Source organism: Xenopus laevis, chromosome 1L (assembly GCF_017654675.1).
Source record: "Xenopus laevis strain J_2021 chromosome 1L, Xenopus_laevis_v10.1, whole genome shotgun sequence".
In the NCBI taxonomy this organism is placed as follows: domain Eukaryota; kingdom Metazoa; phylum Chordata; class Amphibia; order Anura; family Pipidae; genus Xenopus; species Xenopus laevis.
Genome location: NC_054371.1, coordinates 106200062 through 106222311, shown reverse-complemented (window position 1 = coordinate 106222311; position 22250 = coordinate 106200062). Strand labels below are relative to the sequence as shown.

The window sequence follows — 22250 nt, the reverse complement described above, 5'->3', positions numbered from 1 at the left end:
GAATAGCCCTATTAAATGCTAGTGTTCTCATCTGTTTAATGTGATCATCTTGCTGTGGCTCAGTCTTGCCACTCTTGGGACGTCTATACAGCCCTAGCACCTGCTGGCGGCTTCTTGAGTGTGCTTACCGCTGTCGCACACTCAAGAAGCCACCAGCAGGTGCGAGGGCTGTAAATACGACCTGACAGGCAAAGCCGCAAGACTGAGCCGCAGCAAGCAGGATGAAAAGCCGCATGAGGCTCTAGAGCCGCAGGTTCCCTACCCCTGTTCTAAGGGCTGGTGCACACACTTGACTCTGCCTGTGCCAGTTGTTGTTGCCCATTGTTCCATGTGGGTGTGTGGGTGTGGTTGAACAATTATCTGGTACAGGATTGGCAGGATAGGATAGAGGGCCACAAGATCCCCCTCTGTTCATTGCCTACTGGCGGGGGACACAAGCTGAAACACTGGGCTGCCATTGCAATGCAAATCTTAAAGTCTGTGCCAGGCAACAGGATAAAGAGGCACTATTATGAAAAAGAACATTTAGTTTAAGCTTTAAACTTTCTAAATGTAATGAATAATTATGTACTGCATTGACATTAAGTTAAAGGGATATATCCAGGATCGGACTGGGCCAGAGGGATATTTGCCGGTGACAAATAGTCGCTGCATTTAGAGACTAGGGGGGGGGGCATTGTTTGTCCTGGGCACTTGTACCATTGAAACAATGTCAGCTCCCCTCCAGCCACAGCAGTGTGCAACCCATTGATGCCAATAACTTTAGAAACATTGAATATTTTGAATTAACGTATACTAAAAAGTTGCTTAGAATTACTTTTTTCTTTGTTCCAGTATGGGATCCATTATCCAGAGACCCATTGTCCAGTAAACTATGAATTACGGAAAGGCCGTCTCTCATAAACTTCATTAAAATCACATTTTTAAATTTTTAAATTTCCTTTTTCTCTGTAATAATAAAAAAAGTAGCTTGTACTTGATCCCAACTAAGATATAATTAATACTTATTGGAGGCAAATACACCTATTGGGTTTATTTAATGTTTACTTATTTTTCTTGTAGACAAGCTCTGAAGATCCAAATTATGGAACAATCCATTATCTGGAAACCCCCAAGTCCCAAACAATCTGCATAACAGGTCCCATACCTGTATTACATTAGTGACAATGGCAAATAATATAAGATGCTGGTGTTTTATACAGGTCAGTTAAAGGAACAATAACATCAAAAAATAAGTGTTTTAAAGTAATAAAAATATAATGCAGTGTTGCCCTGCACTGGTAAAACTGCTGTGTTTGCTTCAAAAAACGTATTTTTTATGTGTAACAATGGGGGCAGCCATTCAAATGAGAAAAGGCTCAGGTTACACAGCAGATAGCAGCTCTGTAGAATATAATGTTATCCACTATTTAACTTGTGCCATAAAGCCTTTTTTCAATTTCCGCCATTGCTACTCAGCAGCTTGTTTATATGAAGCAAACAGATCAGTTTTAACAGTGCAGAGCAACGGTACATGATATTTTCATTACTTTAAAACACTTTCATCTATTGGTGTTACTGTTCCTTTAAGTATCATGCAGTTCTACAGAGCTGTAAATGTAAATGCACTTCCTTTTCTACAGATTCAGATTCCCACCTGCTGCTCATGCAGGGTTAGGCCTGGTACCAATGCCACCTATAATCTGCTTTGTCTCATCCCTGCTATAGGGGCTCACATGGAAAAACATATAAAGGCAAAAGGATGATAAGTAATTCTATTTATCTTTTGCATACTAACCTCTAGCTCATGTCTGTGTCTTATGCTTAGACCTTCCTGGTATCCATACCAGGCCACACAGGCAATTGTGCTGTATTCTATATAAAGCAGCATGTGGGCGAGAGCAGGATTAGAATGGCTTTCAGCATTATAGAATGCCAATAACTGGGCTGTTTTCTAGATTTTTATTGAATGATTTTTTTAGGGTAAAAATAAACTACTTATTTCCTGAAATGGATTTTTTATATGTTGAGTCTATAAATCTGGCAGATTCCTGTTCATGAAGCTTAGAGAATAAACAAATGCGTCAGAGTTATGAAATAGCCGTCGGTTTATTATTCTAGTTACATAAGTGCACATCTGCCTGGCCATACACGGATACCAGTGCTACAAGCGCCAGACCCTCCTGCCTTACATTAAAACTAATAAACTGATGCTGGTATTTCTGTTTAACCCTTTTGTTTTTTTAGTATTTCTTTTTTTTTTTGCCAATTTAAGTAGCTTTATTGTTAAATGTGCTTTGCAATTCATTTTGTAACTGTATTTTGCGATGTTCTACATTTGTAGCCATTTTATTGGACTTTCAGTTGTGTGTAGTTGTGGATTGCTTGTTTGTGCCTATAAAACTTTCACAGCACGGGGAAACTATTGAAGCTGATATTTTTTAACTAGTGATCTCACAAAATGAGAACAATGTATTGGTTTGATTGGCTTTGAGTCCATTTATTGCATTGCATTGCTATTGTTTTGCCATGAAAATTGTGTGCTGTATATTATTATTTTGAGCCTCTGCATGCAAAATGTGTACAAATATGTGTTTGTAAAGCAGTGGCCTCTGGTGTATTGATCCTTTTTATGGAAAACAAGATCCCCCCCTGTCTATAATGTCCTCTAATGTACTTGTAAAGTGTAATCATGTCCCCTCGCAAGCGCCTTTTTTCCAGAGAAAACAACCCCAACCTTGACAGTCTACCCTCATAATTTAAGTCTTCCATCCCTCTAACCAATTAAGTTGCACGTCTCTGCACTCTCTCCAGCTCATTTATATCCCTCTTAAGCTGGCCATAGACGCAAAGATCTGATCATACCATACGAGGATTTACACGATTTTCGGACCGTGTGTGGAGATTCCCAACATTTTTCGTTTGGCGGAGATCGGTCGTTTGGTCGATCAGACAGGTTAAAAGATTTCTGTCGGCTGTGGGTAATATCTCTGCATGTATTGCCGATCGTACGATTTTCAGAGGGAGACTGTCACTAGCTTTGGTCGGACATAACTTTCGTATTTCATGTTGCTGTCAGGGGCAGAACATCGGCTGATTTGTTCTTTTGTACTTTATTTGATCGGAATGGTTAGTGGCGGGTCGGGAGATGGGAATCAGATCCTTGCGTCTATGGCCAGCTTTAAGGACTGGAGCCAAAAACTGCACTGTATACTCCAGATGAGGCCTTACCAGGGACCTATAAAGAGGCATAATTATTTTTTCATCCCTTGAGTTAATGCCCTTTTTTTATGCAAGACAGAACTTTCTTTGCTTTAGTAGCCACAGAATGACACTGCCCAGAATTAGACAACGTGTTATCTACAAAAACCCCAAGATCATTCTCATTTAAGGAAACTCCCAACACACTGCCATTTAGTGTATAACTTGCATTTATATTATTTTTTGCTCAAGTGCATAACCTTGCATTTATCAACATTGAACCTCATTTTCCAGTTTGCTGCCCTGTTTTCCAATTTAGTCAAATCACTCTGCAAAGTGGCAGCATCCTGCATGGAACCTATAGTAGTAATATTTTGGTACCTAATGAACTTGAAAAGCCTTGTGATTTGGTAGGTTTGAATAGAAAGATATATTTACCTATTTTGTATTTGTCAGAACTTTTGGCCCCAAAATCTAAAAGTATGTTAATTTCTGGTGCAATGCTTTGAAAATTTGGCAGTGTCTAAAGAAGACATCACTATGAAATTATATATATATATATATATATATATATATATATATATATATATATATATATATATATATATATATATATTTATTTTTTTTTTTTCATATGGGCATGTTCTAGAGATATTGGGCTAATATTGTGTTCTTTTTACAGATTAAATAATTAATGTTTTTGATATGTATTGAATATTATCAAAAAATATTGAGGAATATCTTTTTACTTAAGTACATTAATCAAAAGCTCAAGTCGAACAAAACAATATATACCGTAGTTTTCCTTGATAAAGTAAGGGGCAGATTTAACAAAGTGTGATATTAGAGCTCACCACAGAAAAACTCGCCCACTTCCTATTCATTCCTATGGAATTTTTAATCAAATGATGCACTCTTACTTTCACCCACTGCTAAATATGCTTTCCCATAGTCCCACTTGCAGTGCAAATTAAATGTGAAATTCACTAAAATGAATTCTGTTATGATTTTAGTTGGATACTTGGATTTTTACTATTGAATGTTGTTCTCATATCTACCACTAGTTGGAGCATTGGGAGTATTTTTAGCAATGTAGGTGCCAGGGAGCTGTTAGCAGGTTACCTTTGATTTGACAATTTGTATATGCCATTGCAAACATACAGACACAAGAAGCTTGCTCTCTTTCATTTTTTTTTTTTTTTAATTTTTCTCCAAACAATCTTTCAGGCAATAAGTTAACATTTTAAATAATGAGAAAACACGTATATACATAATACAGATGCCCTGCTTATAGGATATAAAGAAAAACTGGGTCACTTAAAAGAATGAAAATATTTACAGAGAAATTCAAAACAAACGCTATTGCATTGATTTTCTAATCACGCTTCCAGTTATAAAGACTAATTCCCTACATTGTTGTCATATTCCAGTGACACTCCACTGCTGCAAGCCACCAAAACAAGAGTATATGTGCCTTTGTGGTTGTAAAGGGTTCAACCTGAATGTAAAGCAATGATAACAACCAGCATGGAGTGCTCACACTGTGATGAAAACAAAAGTATAAGCCACTTCATCCAATGAGATCAGAAGGGAAAGTGGTTATGTTTTAACCAGGAAAACAGTGCATAAAAACCTTCTGAATTTTACAGAAAGCCAAAAATTTCCCCATACACGTTATTCAAGCTATGTGGCAACAAAAAGGCCTTAGAACTTTTTGGTTACAATATTCCAGTAGATCTATAAAGGGCAACTGCTGATTGGATGCCAAGGTGTAACAGCCAAGAGCATGTGTCCATATTCTCATTCCTAAGCCAAAGGGCAATCCGCAAAGATCAAATCCGCTCTAGTTTTTTATGCTTATTTTTACATTTTCCCGAAAATTTGCTTTTCGGGGGAAAAAAAAATATCAAATTTTCACGATTTGTTCTGATTTTTTCATCCGATTTTCACGTATTTCACTATTTTTCTGGAATTTTCACCTGAAAACTCCAAACACTTCGGGGTATTGCACGAAACTCAGCGCACATCAAAACATCATTGGGTCTTCTCCCACTGACTTATATGCAACCTCGACAGGTCTGAGATGCCGGATTTTCAGATTCTGACTTTTCCATCCTCAGGGTTTAATAAATTCCGAAAAATTTGTGATTTTTTTTTTTTAAAAAAAGTCTGATTTTATAAAAAAAAAAAAACCCACAATTTTTTTGTGATTTTTGCATTTGGAGTTTAGTAAATAACCCCCCTAGTTAATATTTAAGAACTGAGGTTCTTTTGGTATACTGGATTTTGGTTTCCATTTAATTGAGCTATAGATAGAGCAATTATCCACTTTTACTCAGAACCTGCCTCTTCATATAATGTTCATGATCATTTTGTGCCCCAGGAATGCATCATAGCAGACTGTAATCTTGGCTGAAAGAACCCTAGGGAGTCTGATCTTTCTACTAGTATCCTAGGATCTGCCTGATTCTGTATCCTTGCTTAGATTCCTAATATTAACCATAACCAAGTGAACCCACTGCTATATGAAAAGTAGAGTAATCCTTGGAAAGATATCTAGTGTGGTATCATGAAGATGAATAAGTACCCTGGATCTGATTGTTAGCATTAAATAATCCATTGTGTACCAACAAAATAAAAAAGATGCTATATTTTGGAGCTTTCCCGTAAATATTTCTCTTTTAAAGCCTAAAGGATTTAAAAGGAGGAAAAAATGTCCCTGGAGCTCATGGGGAGCATTACTTTAGACCGCGTTAGATTGTTTTCACCCTTATAAATAAAATACCAAAATCTTAGAAATGGCTTTATTGTTAGAATGTTGCCCCATTTGGAACGTACTATTTAAAATATGAACATTTAGCTATGACTAGAAGCGCAGCTGTCACTTCTGTTCAAACTGGAACACTGGTATCCTCCTGGGGAGATTCCTGCACTAGCCCTATGAGAATCAAAAAAAAAATTTAATTTTAAAAAATTATTTCCTTTTTCTCTGTAATAATAAAACAGTAGCTTGTACTTGATCCCAACTAAGATATACTGAATTCTTATTGGAAGCAAAACCAGCCTATTGGGTGTATTTAATGTTTACATGATTTTCTAGTAGACTTAAGGTGGGAAGATCCAAATTACAGAAAGACGTTATCTGGAAAGCCCCAGGTCCCGAGCATTCTGGTTAAAAGGTCCCATACCTGTATATTACATTCATATCTACACAGCAGGAAATGTAGGAAAGTACAATTTATTTGAAAAGGTTGCCACTGTCATGAAGTGATGCCCACTTGCACAGCAAAGGTACTTCCAGGACTTAGTGTAATCCCCATGTGTGAAGCCAAGATATGGTTCCACCCGACTGTACATTATAAACAGCAGAATCTGACCTATAACTGAAATATATTTATCTACTATTTTGCAGATAGGCTGGTCCCAGTTATTTGTAAGTGTCTACTCTGTGGATAATTAGGACCCTTCTGGGACAAAAATGATTAAGAACAAGACAATTGCCTTTTTTTTATTGTTATATGAAACAATGAGCTATTTATGAAAGTCACGGCAACAATGTAAATCTGTTCCATTCTTTGAATATACAGCATTAGAATGAGTTTAGCATCTCCATTATTTGCTGTAGCTTGTTTTAAACACAAGCATGGTAGAGCCCTAATAATAATGAGTTTACTGGCAGAACAAATCTAAAGTGTCTGATTATTAATATAATGCTATCTGGTGCTATCTGTCCATCTTTCCCAAACACCAGAACATGGTGCTTCCTGGTAGTATATGTAGGCATAAATAAGCTGTAGCATGAATACTCAAAAACAGTGCTCACTTGTCTCGTCTAATATGCAAAGGATAATGTACCACACACACGGTCATTTATAAGGCTATAAGAAGTCACCCATAAGTTCCATAAAAGACATGACAGAATTCCAATTTGACTTGTAAAAGCCTTGTAAATTTTAAGGACGGGAGACAAAGAACCAGCACAGTCATGTTGCTATGGGCCCTCTGAGATAGCGATGTGCCTATGGACACACAGATAGCAGCACTGCCAAGTGGTGCTGTGGGTTTGCTGTAAGATAATACAATAGTTACATAATATACTGGTTAATTTATGAAGTGAAATGTAAAAATATTGGAAACACAAATCTGACAAATCTGTATTTCACGTGAACACCATCAAAGCTCAATAATATATGTTGATAAATAGCAACACTAGACAAGACAAAAAAAATGAATAGTGGTCAGAATACTGAGGTCCTGGCTAAACTCTACAATACTTAAAACATGTATAGTGCAATTATGTATATTAGTCACTAATCGCACAGTTCCTAAAATAACCTTTTAACTGTGCGAGTTGAATCTGGAATTGGCCTTGCAGCAAGCACGCCATGAATGTTGATTGTATACTACATACTGCAAGAATTTTAATTTATTTTAAATGAAGAAACTTGTTTCAGATTGTAACTTCACTCCCCATGCTCCTTGGTCAGTAGGCTGGCTTTAGGCAAGAAAGTCGACTAAAATATGAAATATTGCAACAGTATTTGGAATACAACAGAAGTACACACACACACCCCCCTAGAGTCCTGTTCTGTCCTCAACTGCCTAACTTTCCACTGTGTTTGCTGACATGTTAAATACTTTCAGTTGTGCTTTTAAAAATCAATCTGATATTTGTTATAGATTTGCAGTTGCCTTTTCTTTTTTTGAAAGTTGGAATTGTTTTCTTATTGCATTATGATACTTTGGAGGACAGAACTTTCAAGGCAAACAAACTTTCTTTAAATATAGAATTAAATACAAAAAAATTGAAAATTAGAAAACTAGGCACTTTGGGAAAAGAACATTTCCCAAGTTGTGTTCATTATTAAAAATGTGACAAAAATTAAAAACTGCCCTTAAGCCACTAGGCTTTTGGAAAAAAAAAATAAAAATAAATGACACATATACAAGTCAAAGATAAAAGGATAGAAGTCTGCATAAATATAAAATAAACAAGTACATCTCCAGTGCACCAGAGGAGATCTCTTCACCATTATTGCTTTTTTTTCCACCCCCCACTCGATTAATAAACAGTTTGCATCCTACTTAGAGGCAAAGTTTGGTGCTCCTTAGAAAAGTCACTTTGGACCCACTGTGGCCATAAAAGGATAAATGCAAAAGATGCTTCTGTATTCCTTCAGCAGCTGGGGGAGGTTGTGATAGGACTGTGGAGATAGGGAATGCTGCTTGGACCAGCTACTGACACCGGGAAGCTAAACACAAAAGTAGATGTGGGTGAACCGGAAGGCTTACTGCGTTCTCGCAAAGTGGCAGAAGGACTGGCAGCTTCTGTAGCACAGGTAGTGGTTAGGACCTGAGATTCAAACTGTAAAAGCTGTCCCATGAAGCTGAAGTTAGGAGAGATGATGCTCCTGCGCTGCTTAACAAACTCAAAGGCTTCCTCCAACTTCACCCTTTTTGTCATCATCAAATAGGCCAAACAGATGGTAGCGGAGCGGGAAATGCCAGCGTGGCAGTGAACAAGGACACGTCCATTTTGATCTTTAACGGAGTCTGTAACAGGAATTTATTATTTAGTTTTGCCAACAATACATAATGAAATCAGTCAAATACATTACGCCCAGCCAGAAGACAACCATAGCTCTTTAGCAGGAAAGATCTGTGTATCCAAAGATGCCCCAGTAGCTCCCCATCTTCTTTTCTGCTCTGTGCTGCTGTCAGTTACTGAGCTTAGGGACCCACTCACAATATACAGTACATATAGAATACAAATGTCACATTATAAGGCTGATTAGTAATGAATCCAAATAATTACTACATGGCATTACAGCAACCAGTGCAATTAGCATCAGAATTTATCAGCCCTGTAGCATCAGATAATATTACAGAAGAACCTCGTTCTCTGCTTGATAATTTGCGACAACCCCTAAATGTAGCTTCTCAACAGATGCTCCGAGCCCACTGAGCATGTGAGTGTCGCAGACACTTTCCAAGATGTTGACCCCCCTGTGACAAGTTTGAAGTCCTGGATCATTGCTGCTATTGAGAAGCTGGAACTTTAGGCTGGTGCAATAAGTTCAATATATAAAATATGGCATTTTTAGCCATATTTATGTTTAGAGTTTAGTTCTCCTTTAACTTGTATGCCTCAAGTCTTTTTGTTGGTAAATCTTTTCAAACATTTGCAAATTTTACAGGATTCCAACTTCTTCCCAGCAGACCAATGTCACCATTTTATTTGTAATGCTGATGAACATGTACAATACAAAATAGCATTATTAGAACACTTACCAATATATTCTATCGCCTCCATAAACCAAGAGCTGATGTCAGCTTTGTGGTTATCTTCCACTGGTATACATTTATACTGATAATGGCCTTCAAAGTGATTGGGACAGTCAGGAGATACATTCAGTAACGCTGTGATCCCCAAAGCATCCAGCATTTCTCTTCTGGCTGCATGGTATGCACTGCCAAGGTATAAGAAAGGAAGGATCTCTACAGGCCCACCCTGTTTCAGATATATATTAAAAAAAAGAATATGTTAGCTATCAGAAAGTTCTTCAGTAGTAGATTTTTGGAATGTTTTAATGCTACATTTCTTTGTTATCTATATTTTAAATTTGCCTAGTGAAGAGTGAGGTGGAAAAGTCAAATCAGGCATGCATGCAGCTAAATAGAAATAAAATATGACCATCTTGCAAGCCCCACTATCCCTGGATTGCTGCATTCAAAAGTGGGTATTAAGGCAAACAGACACTTTACCTTACTGAGATGTGTACACAGTTTTGATTTTCTAGCCAATATACAAGCTTTATTTGGAATCACATCAGATGTAAAGTATGGCTGCAGGGGGCATCAGATAATACTTTTGTGGGACATATTTTAAGGTAAAGTACTTAAGGCTTTTGTTTTCTTTGAGAGACTATAGAAAGGCACAAGGGCATGATTATTGCTCTCAATGCATCCTTACTTTAAGCATGAACGCTCATGTACACATGCATAATCGCTAGCCACATTTTCATTAAATGTAATGTAACTAAATGTGTCACATACAACTGAACAAATACCAAGAACTCACCTAAATACAAGGAACAATTTAAATAAAATAAAAGCTTTAATGGAAAAACTGACTAATCCAGTGACAATCGTGCCAAAATATTCCAATTCATAGTAACACTAATTTAGGTTGAAAATCGGCACATGTCCATGCCCTTTTATGTCTAGTTGAACCGGACTAACTGCCAGTTGAGCCAGAAGACGGTGGAAAGGAAAAGCCTTTCCAATTTGCCCCACAGGGGGGAAAATGAATTCCTAACTCCAAGATGGAAACCACACCAGTCTCTTTATCACCTTTGTACTAAGAGCAAATTTTGGTAACCCTGTATTGTCAATTCATATTTAAGGTAACTACGAATTGGGTCTAATTTAGCAGATGATACATTATACAAGTATGCTATTCATAGAAAAATGAGGTTACCTGGTCATGCAGTGGTGTAGTGCAAGAACTGCAGCCCATTTCAGCAGGTGCTATGCTGGCAGGCAGGGAAATACTGTTTATCGACTTTGTTTTTGCACAAAACTCTGGGTACTCCGAGTGGAATCTTTCATATCCACCTACATAAAGATAAAATTATAAATTATTATTGGTCACAATAAAACACTAATGCAACACAAAATTAGTTTTTAGTGCTTTAGTGTAAATTCAGGGAATGATACAAATAAGTCATGTCAGACATTATGTCAGTTTATTAGAATGAACTTTTTTTTTCCCACCTACAATAACATTCTATTTGGGTTTCATATTCCTAAATACAGCAAACACAAACAAAATACTATTGATAAACACATTTTGCTTTCAAACATAAAGATCAATAACCACATCTGGGAGCATCGCAGCACAAAGCAGGAGCATGCATATTGGAAGTTGTGCTCATGTTGGTTTGCAGTGCGAATGCTCCTAGTTGGAGATCACAGATGGGGAACTTGGGCACTGGATTTAGGAAAGCCATTACGTTTGGAGAAGTTACCAATACATGGGCAGCTTCACTAGTATGTCATATTAGTTGATTGCTAATTAACAGTTTGTGCAAATATATGTATGTGTCAGCACTTTGATATATGAGGCCACTAACAGAGAGCTCTTAGTGCTTAGGAGCTTGATATGTATATATTTTCAAGGTTTCTGTTATTTAGTCAACCCCTGGACTGCGCTACAATAAAAGAAAATGTGTAACCACAGGAAATGAAAACCCACATTTATGAAATATGGATGAATGCACTTTATGGTCTCTTGCTGACAGACTTCATTTGTGCGTGTGCGTTTGTATGTGTGTGTATGCATATTTGAAATGTTCATGAATTGAATACTCCACTATAATCACAGCAATCCATCGGATATGTACAGTGGGTAATGGTAGCAGGCACATTTCTATTTGCCTTGCCCAGGAAACAACTAAACCTAAAACTGAACTTCTGTCAGACATCTAGTTACAAAATGGAGGCATAATCAGGAGCATTAACACGATTATTAGAAACCATATGTGTTTGGTTCAATTGATTTTATTCTTGAACATCACCAAGAATACTGGGTTCAAAATCACACCAAGGTTGTATATATTGATGGCAGGGTTGTAGTTTCAAATGTAAGCCAACCTTGAATACCAAGAATTTAAGCAGAAAGAAAAGCCAGGCACAGAAAGATGACGTCTGCATCGATGTCATGACTTTAAAGGTCAAATGAATGCATTTTATTAAAGGGAGAACTCGCTTAATAATTGTACTTCGTTTTTATACAAGGTTCATGCGTGTTGCTTCAGAGATTCATGTATAGTTTGTTTTCCTTGTCAGCCATAATGCAAGAGGGTATCAGTAAATACACAGCCACAAATACATTTTTCAGAACTAAGTTAAATGTATTCTTACTAAAACTACACTAGTTTACAAAATACCTATTGTTTCCAGGTAAAAGTAAACAAAGTACTCCTATCAAAGCCCACTAGATTCATACCCATTCATACATTTTGAGCACCCGGTTCACAAAGAATGGCAACATTCACAAGGAATGATAAATGGGAAAAAAATTAAAGATATGGCACTCCAGAAACACGTTCTAAAAACCAATCACATGCTGTCCTTTGTACTGGTAGCTGCCTTTATTTCATATTCTGTTTTCAAGCAGAATTGGTTAAGTTCTAAGCTTTTGTCTTGCTGGAGTACAAATGATGCGATGCAAAAAATGGTCATTACACTTGTAGAATTTCAGACACCGAGCATGATATGATTTTTACAATATAAAAACACCAATATTTTGTTCCTTATAAAGCACCATATTTCATCTGCAAAGTCAGAAGAGTAGTGAGCACATGTATTAATGAACAGGAGTAAAATATGAATGGACTGTGTGAGAGCACTGCACAGTAGGGTTCCCAAGGGAGGCAGAAATAACACCATCGATGCTACTGGCAACACAACTGCAGAACGGAAGCACAACAGCTGCTGCCTTCATTTCCCTAAGGATGGCTCAGTATATTCTGAATGGACTCAGGTTACAACTACATCCAAAGATCTTCTTCCCACGTAAGTTAATTATCACCAGCAAACCTGCAGATAAGTCTCCAGCTCAGTCTGATTCATAATACTGGCGTGATTCATATTTTTCACCCACGTATTTGCCACTAGCATGCACATTAAAACAATCCTTACAAGGGGCAAGTATCAACAATATATACAGCATACATTATAAAAATATATTATATATGTGTGTGATCTTGGTCTTATTATGTTGTAGATATGGAAACTAGAAACGGGGGGACTGCATACAGCATGCTAAATTTTAAAATGACCCCGCAGCACTTGGTGCTTTGGTTTCCTAAGCTTCACAGTATGAATATGCTGTAAATTATATCCTTATAAACGGTGCGTAGTAATGTCATTGGTTATAATCGGAGCTTAGTGATGTTATTTCTATAATTGTGCCATACAGCAAGCACATCGCCAGGGTATCAATACATCAAATCTATATCATTTGCAGCCAGTCTGTGGTGGTGGATTTGTCACATGGAAATGTCCACTTACATATGGGCATGAAGCTTTTAATTCCATAGCTGATTAATTTTAAATGTTGCGGTTTTGATTTATCCAGTATTTCCCTTTACAGTGTGTAGATGCAGTGTCTGAAGTAGCCTTCATGGTTTGCACCCCTTGGCATGCATCTACATAATACTGCAGCATCCTACAGCTGCCCCAGATATGTAAATGAAGATTTTTTTTTTTTACTGAAAGTGGACATTCCCCATGTGACAATTCCACTGCCAATGGCAGAGGTCCCTTGAACCATTTGAAGATGTTAAAGGAACACCAAAAATTTAAAGTGTTTTAAAGCAATGACAATAAAATGTAGTGTTCTGCTGCACTGGTAAAACTGGTGTGTTTGCTTCAGAAACTCTACTATAGTTTATATAAAGAAGCTGTTGTGTGGCCATGGGGGCAGCCATTCACGCACAGGATACACAGTAGATAACAGATAAGTTCTGAAGAATCCCATTGCATATTACAGAGCTTATCTGTTATCTGCTGTGCATCCTATGTCTTTTCTCCTTTTTCAACATTGAATGACAGCCCCCATGGCTACACAGCAGCTTGTTTATATAAACTAATCTTTTTGCCATTACTGTTCCTTTAATAGCCTTCATGATGTTCGAGTTTTTTCTGTGGGTTTTGCTCGAAAACTCAATCAATTTGATTTTCCGCGAAAACTCGATTAATTAAAGTTTTCAGGTTGTTTCAGTTGTTCACGGATTCGAGTTTTTTTCCATTTCAGTTTTTTCTTAAATAAGAAAAAAACTGAGGTATAAAAAAAAACTCACAAAAGCTCTAAAATCCGACCTTTGATAAATAACCCCCAAAAAGAATGAGTAATTAAAAACACTGGAATTATTATGGGGAATAAATGCTTAATGCAGCAAAGCACAACAGGAACAACCTCAGATAAGATGTGCTGTGGAGTCATAAGAAATAGTCATAAGAAATGTGACCTGCACATTTAGCCACAGGTACCTAGGTCTACATTTAAACACTATAATAAATGTGTTAAAGGTTATGTTTGCCTAAATGCTGCTCCTGGACATCTTATGGAGCTGTGATAGCATAGTATTATAATCAAGGTTTTCAGTATGCTTTACTTATTGCAGACTACAAGCTGAAAGAAGATACCACTGTATCGGATAAGATTGGTAAGCTTTTCTGTAATGTTTTTCTTCCTAGGTAAATGCATGAACTCAAACATAGGAAGTCAGTTGAAATGCCTAGTCATCAGCACTCGCCTTATAATTGTAGACAAGCTATTTTATCTCCATAGCTCTCAATCCACAAATAGTGCACAGTAAGCTCTTATAGCAAAGAAGTCACTTGTGTGGAAGAAAAATACATAATGTGTGCAATTCTGCATAGGCAGTTCTCACTGCACAAGGATTATATTAGGCACAGTAATTGCTAAAGGCTTAAAAAGCCTGTTCTCCAGTAAACACAATCATTTCCTCGTAAGGTGTTTACTTGTCTGGCACCAATGTAGAACAATACATACCCTGAATAATGCCATGAATGTGTGAAAAAATCCTTTTTTTTTTAATTGGTAGTACTATGTCATCAGGTCCAATCACACAGTGTTCCCTTTAATAGTTACAAACTGAGTTTTTTAATGCAATTGCTAGTTGCCAAAACATGAACCAAATCGTCCTTTCACAGTTAAGATGGGTACTAAATGATCGGAATTCATAAAGCAATTCTATTGTTCAGTTTGATACTTTCTACAAGAATGAATGGTATGTGACGCAAGGTAATCAGGAAGGAAGGAGGGGAATATGGTACCGTAATCCCAGCAAGGCTTTGTAGCCACTAGATCTTTCTGCAGTTATTTGAGGAAGGGCAGCAGTGTGTGTTTGTTTTACACACCAATTGTGTAATATAGAGGCAGAAATTATAAAAATAGATACATACAAACATGCTTACAGGAGTTGCTGATCTTGAAATACTTCTGAGTATTGCTTCTGTTTCTTTTCACATTTCAAATGAAAAAAAAAAATGGGGAAATACACAAGGGCAAAAAAAAAAAAATAGAAAATAAGTATTGACATTTCATGAGAGCCTTTTTATCACTTGAGGAACTATACCACACACACACATTAGGTTCTGCAAATGTGAAGCAGCAGACACAGAAAAAAAAAATAGCAATGATTTCTGATGAAAAAACATTTTTAAAAATCATTGGTTCCTTTATAAGAAATCTAACCAGTCACAAATACACGCAATAATGGCTAATGAGGAAACAAGAGCAGCACCAAGAGAATCAATTCACACCATCTGAATGTTCATTCATAACATTTAACTGGTTTCTGCAGGAAAAGAACGATGCAATGGAAACAAAGCGTTGTAAGCACACATTGCGCTGGCATGAACATGACAACAAAACAATGCTTTTCTGGATAAAAATATTGGTGTTATAATAAACTGTAATTTCATCACCCCCTCATCAAACAGCATGCCAGTTTTTTCTTTGTTCTCAGTGCACCATGTAGATTGCTATTCAATCCTCATAGATACTCCATGCTTTCTATATACACTACCCTGACTGTGTCCTCCAAAAATCAACATACAGTGAAAAATTTGAATCCAGAATAAATATAAAAGCGCACGGTTTTATAAACTCAGCCCCCACCCAGTAAGGGACGCAGTAAATTGTGGTGCCGTTTCATGGAATAATTCTAGGGCAAGTAGGATGAGAGCTGTTAACACTTATTCACAGCAGACAAAGGGTGCAGAAATGACAAGAATGCAAGCTAAGTGTGCACTGCTCAGGTCAACAGGATCTGCAAACAAAGACGACTAGATTTTTCTTACACCAAGCAAGGGTCCTAAAGCATAACTTGCAGGATTTGTCATTTAGTAGAACTGCAAATACATCAGAAAAAAGGGTTGATTTTATTACCTGCATTACAAAATAAAGGGTGAAAGCTGCATTGTTTCTTACACAAACTGTGTGCACTTTTGTTTTACTTATTTAAAAAAATATATTTTTCTGACAGCTATAATCAATAAACGGATATCCTTCAGGTTTTACGCCTTTCACTGAAAATAATCTGTACAAAAATGCAGCTCACCCAGCTCAGCTCTAGACCGGCTTTTATCAACAAGTTATTAAAACCGTGGATGAAAAACAAACAAATCCTAAATTCAGCAGCATGCAGTGTGTTTCTACAGTATGTATTCACACTACTCTGCCCATCTTTGTACATGAAGACATCCTCTGAATATCGGTTTATTTTCAAAACAACCAACCTTTGTTTTGTCACAAAATGTATGCATTTTTATTAAAAATAGCCAGGCTATCATAATTGACACTACACACTATTTTTATATTATAGTTATTTTACACTTCTAAATGTACAATCTCTTCTATTTTACAGTGTATAAAAAGAACAATGTACATGAGGTAAGCATCAACAAAATGGCATGTGTTTAAAAATAAAAATGTACCCCATCTATGGTAGCTAAAAAACTATTTTTATTTATTTATTTTTCAGTTTTACATCTCTACCCTTATACTGCAGAGGTTGTTAAAACAGAAATAATGAGCTCATTGTAAAGGATCCCTCTCCCCAGTTGAAGTAAAAAATAAAAAAAACAAGTTTACGCTACTGTGACCATTCCATAAGCAAAGTAAAAGGAATGAATGTAAACTACCAGTGCATTTCTGCCAGAAAAGGCAAAAACAAAATTTTCTAGCAGAAATCTGCTGTGTGTACAGTGACAGGAGGATCTTATTCACATGTGCAACTTCATATATTGAATGGGTGCAGGATGAAAACACTCTGTGTGACACTGGCCATACTGTTAATTTGATGAACTGCTTTCTCCTTCCGCAACTGCCCTAAAAAACTAAGTTTATCTGCCAGAAAACATTCAATTGTGCAGTGAAATCAGCAGCATGTATGCAAGGACAGGTAGAGTTTAGTAGTGTCAACGCGCACACACGGTACCAAATCGCCATTTTTACTCTAGAGGACAAATGCAACATGTACCATAGGCGTTTTTTTAATCCCACTGTTCATTGGTCCGCGCAAGAAATAATAGAAACAATAAGTATTTCTTAATTAAACCAATTGTGTGAGGCCTGCCCAACACAGGGTCTGTGCACTTGCTGAATGCAGGTGTAGTTTGCTCTTTAAATAGGTCAGGCCATTGGCCATTCCAAATCAACTTGAGAATATGGTAAAAACCAACATAACCTCATATTGCTGTGCTTTTGCAAAATGTTATGGCGTAAACAGCAGGATCCTCAAAAGTGGGCCAATGCAGTGACTTCAGTATTACATCCAGACAGGCTAACTCAGATAGGCTGCTAACTAAAGCAAGCAAGCAACTGCCACAAGGTGTACATTACATTTTGCTGACTAGATCTAAAGATGGCCATAGACGCAAAGATCCGCTTGTTTGGCGACATCGCCAAACAAGCCGATCTTTCCCCGATATGCCACTAATGGCCATGGCTATATTGGGGGTAATCTGAACGTTCGGCAATATGACCGCACAGTACACCTCCCAACATTTTGGAAGTAAAAAGAGGGACAAAAAAAATTTTTTACGCACGAAGCGCAGCAATTTTTCTGACCACAACCCTTTCTGTGGCCACACCCCCTAATTACCATGTTTCTTTTACAAAATTTGTCAGGTTATGAAAGTTTAAAAATATTTCTCCTTATCTAAACTGTGTTTTTGTGTCTCAAAATTGTTACAAAGTATCTTATTTGCACCTGTTAGCTGTTCTGGGCTCTCTGCTAAAAGCCAATTAAGTGAGAAACTTTGTTTCTTTTTCTGGCTGTTCAGTGCACAGAAAAGAGGGACTCTCCAGTACAAATGAGGGACTGCGGGTTGAGCTGTCAAAAGAGGGACTGTCCCTCCGAAAAAAGGACAGTTGGGAGGTATGAGACAGGACAAAATCAAACCTGTCCGATCGACAAAACGACCGATCTCAGCCGGACAAAAAATGTTGGGACTCTCCACACACGATCCGAAAAATCAATTACGAATCCTCGATTAAAGCTGACCTTAAAGCTGGCCACAAGCAGATCTGATTTGAAGCTGCTGATTTGGCCCCTTTACATTGGGGCAGCAGCTTATCTGCTCACTTATGGGCCTACCCACCTGCCTCCCTGACAGATATCAATATCAAGTGGCTACATCAGGCAAAGATCTACTAGTTTTGCGACCTCACATCAGTTTACTAAATTATTTCCCAGGAATGATTTTTAACAATTCAGTTGCCCAAAGAAGAGCACTGCATTTATGTTAACATAATACTCTTTTTCAGGGGTCTCGTAACTGGACATTAGCCTTCAATAATGCTGCTGGACACTATCACATTTAGAAAAAAACTGAATTAGACTGCACAAAGCAGTCTATTCAGTTGTGACCAGTTCACCCATCAATCTACTCTATGTCAGTTTGTTAAACAATATCTTGATAATGGGCCAATATGAAATAGGCAGTAACCCAAAGCAAAGTTTAGGGTGCTTATTCTTGGTCCTTCCTACACCAGGAACATGTAATTAAAACACTACAGGATGCCCTCAACACATACTGAGCCACAAAGTGTGGCTTAACTTGAGAATCCAAAACCCCTGTAACAGTTATGTTCCTTTTGTTTATTGGAGAAAACTGTAGCTTATTCACTAGCATATACTGTATAAAGCTAGTCTCAGAACGACATGAACATATAATGGCAACAGAAAGAAATGTTATATTTATATAAATAGCTGTAGCAAAACAATAAACATGGTAACCTCCCTGTTTCAGTTTGTTCTAATTATTAACATTTTTATCTAGCAAGATTTTTTTTGTTAATATGGCTAAAAACCATCATTTTTAGTTTTCATTTCTGTGGTTATAGACCATTATGGGCATATAGGAATCCATTGTTTTATCACAATTGACATGCCTTTTATACAAATAGCTTTAATGTGCAATGTCAAACAGTCCCTTCATTTTTACACTAACCAACTTGCTAATAAAAACACTAACCAAAGTAATAAACAATGATCTTCTAACTATGTGTTGGGACCCAATAACTTTAAAATGACATGCCTAATTAGTTTTAAATCAGTTTTAGGATCACAAAGCTGATTTTTACTTCACCAGGGTCTTCTGAGGAAAGGATTAAGAAACATCGGTTTACAGGTTCTTCTTCGGAATATTCCTAGGTGTTTATAGGCATATAATATACGTTATTTGTTATATAAACTGAGGAATGCCAAAATTAAAAGCGTTCATTTAAGCAGGCAGAAGTTGCATAGAACCATAAACACAACTTTGTTCAGCTAACTATGTGACACACTGATGTTGTTACACTAATATTCAGGAGGGTTTAATTATTTCCTTAAACAAGTTTAAAATTCTTTGTATATGGAAATGAATGGTGCTCTATCTAGAAGATCTGGTGCTTGGGGGTCCCACATATAGTGCAAAATAAAAAAAAAAATCAGAAGGCACTCACAACAGCAGTTGTGATAAATCCTTTAGGTTTATCAAGATCTCTACTCAACATTTTGGGGATGAGAGCACTTGAAGGGGATCTCCCTAAACTTTGTGTGGAGATCTCAATAAACCTGAAGGATTTAGCATGACTGGTGTTGTAAGTGTCTTCTCATTTCTCATAAGAAAGGGTGCAAATATTTGCTGCAGTTATATGCACTGCTTAATCAGCAGACAACATGAAATACAGTTGCATTTTGCATTACCCCTTGGCCACAGACTAACCTCCACCTGTTCCATGGAAAAGTGCTGAGACCTGTTTTCAATTAAAAAGTCACTTCAAGTGCATTGAAGGCTTTAGGTGCATTCAGTGCATATGAGGGAGACTGCGGTGTATAGCATGTTATAAATATTCTGCTAAGTGCACAAAGCACTGAAAGAACAAGTCTTGATTCTTTATTTATCTATGCTTTAACTTGCACCCAACTCCCTAAGTGTTTGTGTCCTAGATTTGCTTTATAAAGCGCCAACATTTTCCCGAAGACACTGTAAAAATTCATACAAGAGGTGGGGTTAGAGATTGTAAGATCATGAACATTCTAGACTAAAGTGATGCACAGTGTTGCTTTTTTGTGTTTAAAGGGAATCTCATCCAAAAAAAAACTGTGAATGATTAAAAAAAAAATTCTTCATTTAAGAAACGTTACAATTTTGCATTAAAATATCCAGTGGCTTTACAGATATGTATAAAGAACTAGTGAAGAAGCGGTTTATTTTAATGTTTCTGAATGAGACAATGCAGCAGAAGATGTATAATAGATCAAGAGAATAAGTATCTTCTGCTGCATTGTTTCAAGTCACACCAAGAGGCCACAAGCGGATATACACACTGAAATCTAAATGACTTTAAAACCACTGAAACTTGTTTCTCTATGCATGATGGAAAGTTGGTAAGAATCAGAGGCTGATGCCAAGCTGTAGCACTGTTAGGTATTATTCCTGCAGTCTGTCTGCCTCCACTGCACAATAACTGATATATATCATGTGAAACTGTTTGGGCTCATGCTCAGATATGATATGCCTTTGTTGTACTGCAGCAAGAAAATCCAGAGAAATCACCTGGCATCTTTTGTTGTAATAAACAAGGGATGAATGCAAAAGTACATGAAAGTGAATAGCAGCTGAACTGCAGCTCTCGACACAGAGCTGCAGGTTGGCCTGACATAGTAGTGCAAGGAGTGCAGTGCGATACCTTTGAGCAGGCAGATGTCGCAGATGTCGGAGCTGTCAGTGTCCCGGCGCAGAGCTTGCACTACCAGGTACACGGTGCTGTCCTCACGCAGGTCGTCGGCACGGGGGCTCCTCTCATCATATACGATAACGGCAGAGTAAAGCCCGGAGCGCAGCCGACTCAGCACCTCTTCTTCGCCTTCTTTGCAGCCCGCCGGCAAGATCTGCTCCAGACTCACCGAACCCTTGGCTCTTCGCCTCACGATAGTATTACAGCGGACATTTACCGAGCCCTGAATGAATCCGGCGCTGTGAGCCAGAAAGGGTCTGCAGTCCAGCAGCAAGCAAGTGCCCCCGACCCCGACACTGCCGCGCTTGCTATTCCTGCTGCCGTGCGCACTCTCTCGCTTGAGCAGCCTTTTCAGCACGCTGCAGTCCATTTCCCTTAGCTCCTCCATGGTCACCATAACACTGCCAGGCCGCCACTCAATAGCTCGTTGAGTGAACATACGGGAAATATGTGCGCTCTAACTGCACCAACTGCACCCGTCAGACGCGCTGTCTATAGCCCGCAGGGTGAGACTGACAGAAAACACGCTACCTTTTCCCTCTCCCCTCCCCGGAGTTGTGACGGCTCTCACTGGCTTTGTTAGTGAGGGAGGGAAAAGTGCACGGCTGGGGGAGGGGTGCGTTTGTAAGATGGTCCATATCCTGCTGACTTTTTTTTTTTTGTCCTGATCCAGCCTCCCCTCCCTCCTACCCGCTAGTTCTTTGCCCCGTACATTATGTTATTCAACGTCATGACAACAGCGCATGGTAATTGCGCATAAATGTCTGTATGTACATTAATGTATATTTAATTGGTTCTATTATTGATATAATACATATACTGTAACGCAGGACCACAAAAGCACTTTCTTTAAATGTATATCTATTTAAATACATGAATGAACACACAGGTCCTTTGTCTGACGCTTGTGTTTCCCCCAGAGTCTCCCCTGTCAGCTTGCTCCGCTTTTACTGAATGAAGGCTCGGACGGAGCAGACGCGTGACGTATCTGTGGCACGTACAGCGAGCCCTCCTCATTCATAAATCCCAGGCCGTGCCGAAGTGAAGCTCGCGCGCAAGGCGGGGGAAGGGGAAGGCGGAGACTTTTGTGAATGGAGGAGCGGACTCCGCAGTAAGATTTCGCCTGTCACACGAGGGGCCGCGTGTCTGTGTGCTGTCATTCATAACAACGGAATAAACAAAGGCTCCCGCGGAAGGCCTGTGGAGAAGATGCGTGTGCAGTGCAGTATAGCCCACCTTTTCT

The 22250-nt window shown here is 38.0% G+C and overlaps 1 protein-coding gene across 1 annotated transcript; it reads right to left on the bottom strand.

Annotated features, from left to right (window-relative positions):
* Positions 1 to 6632: 6632 nt before the first annotated feature.
* Positions 6633 to 21955, bottom strand: dusp4.L (dual specificity phosphatase 4 L homeolog). The gene is made up of 4 exons (XM_018254465.2): positions 20960 to 21955; positions 10661 to 10797; positions 9472 to 9691; positions 6633 to 8733 (listed from the first exon to the last, which is right to left on the bottom strand). Exons 1-4 carry the CDS (start codon positions 21444 to 21446, stop codon positions 8357 to 8359), a joined length of 1221 nt encoding a protein of 406 aa, XP_018109954.1. The 5' UTR covers positions 21447 to 21955; the 3' UTR covers positions 6633 to 8356.
* Positions 21956 to 22250: the final 295 nt, after the last annotated feature.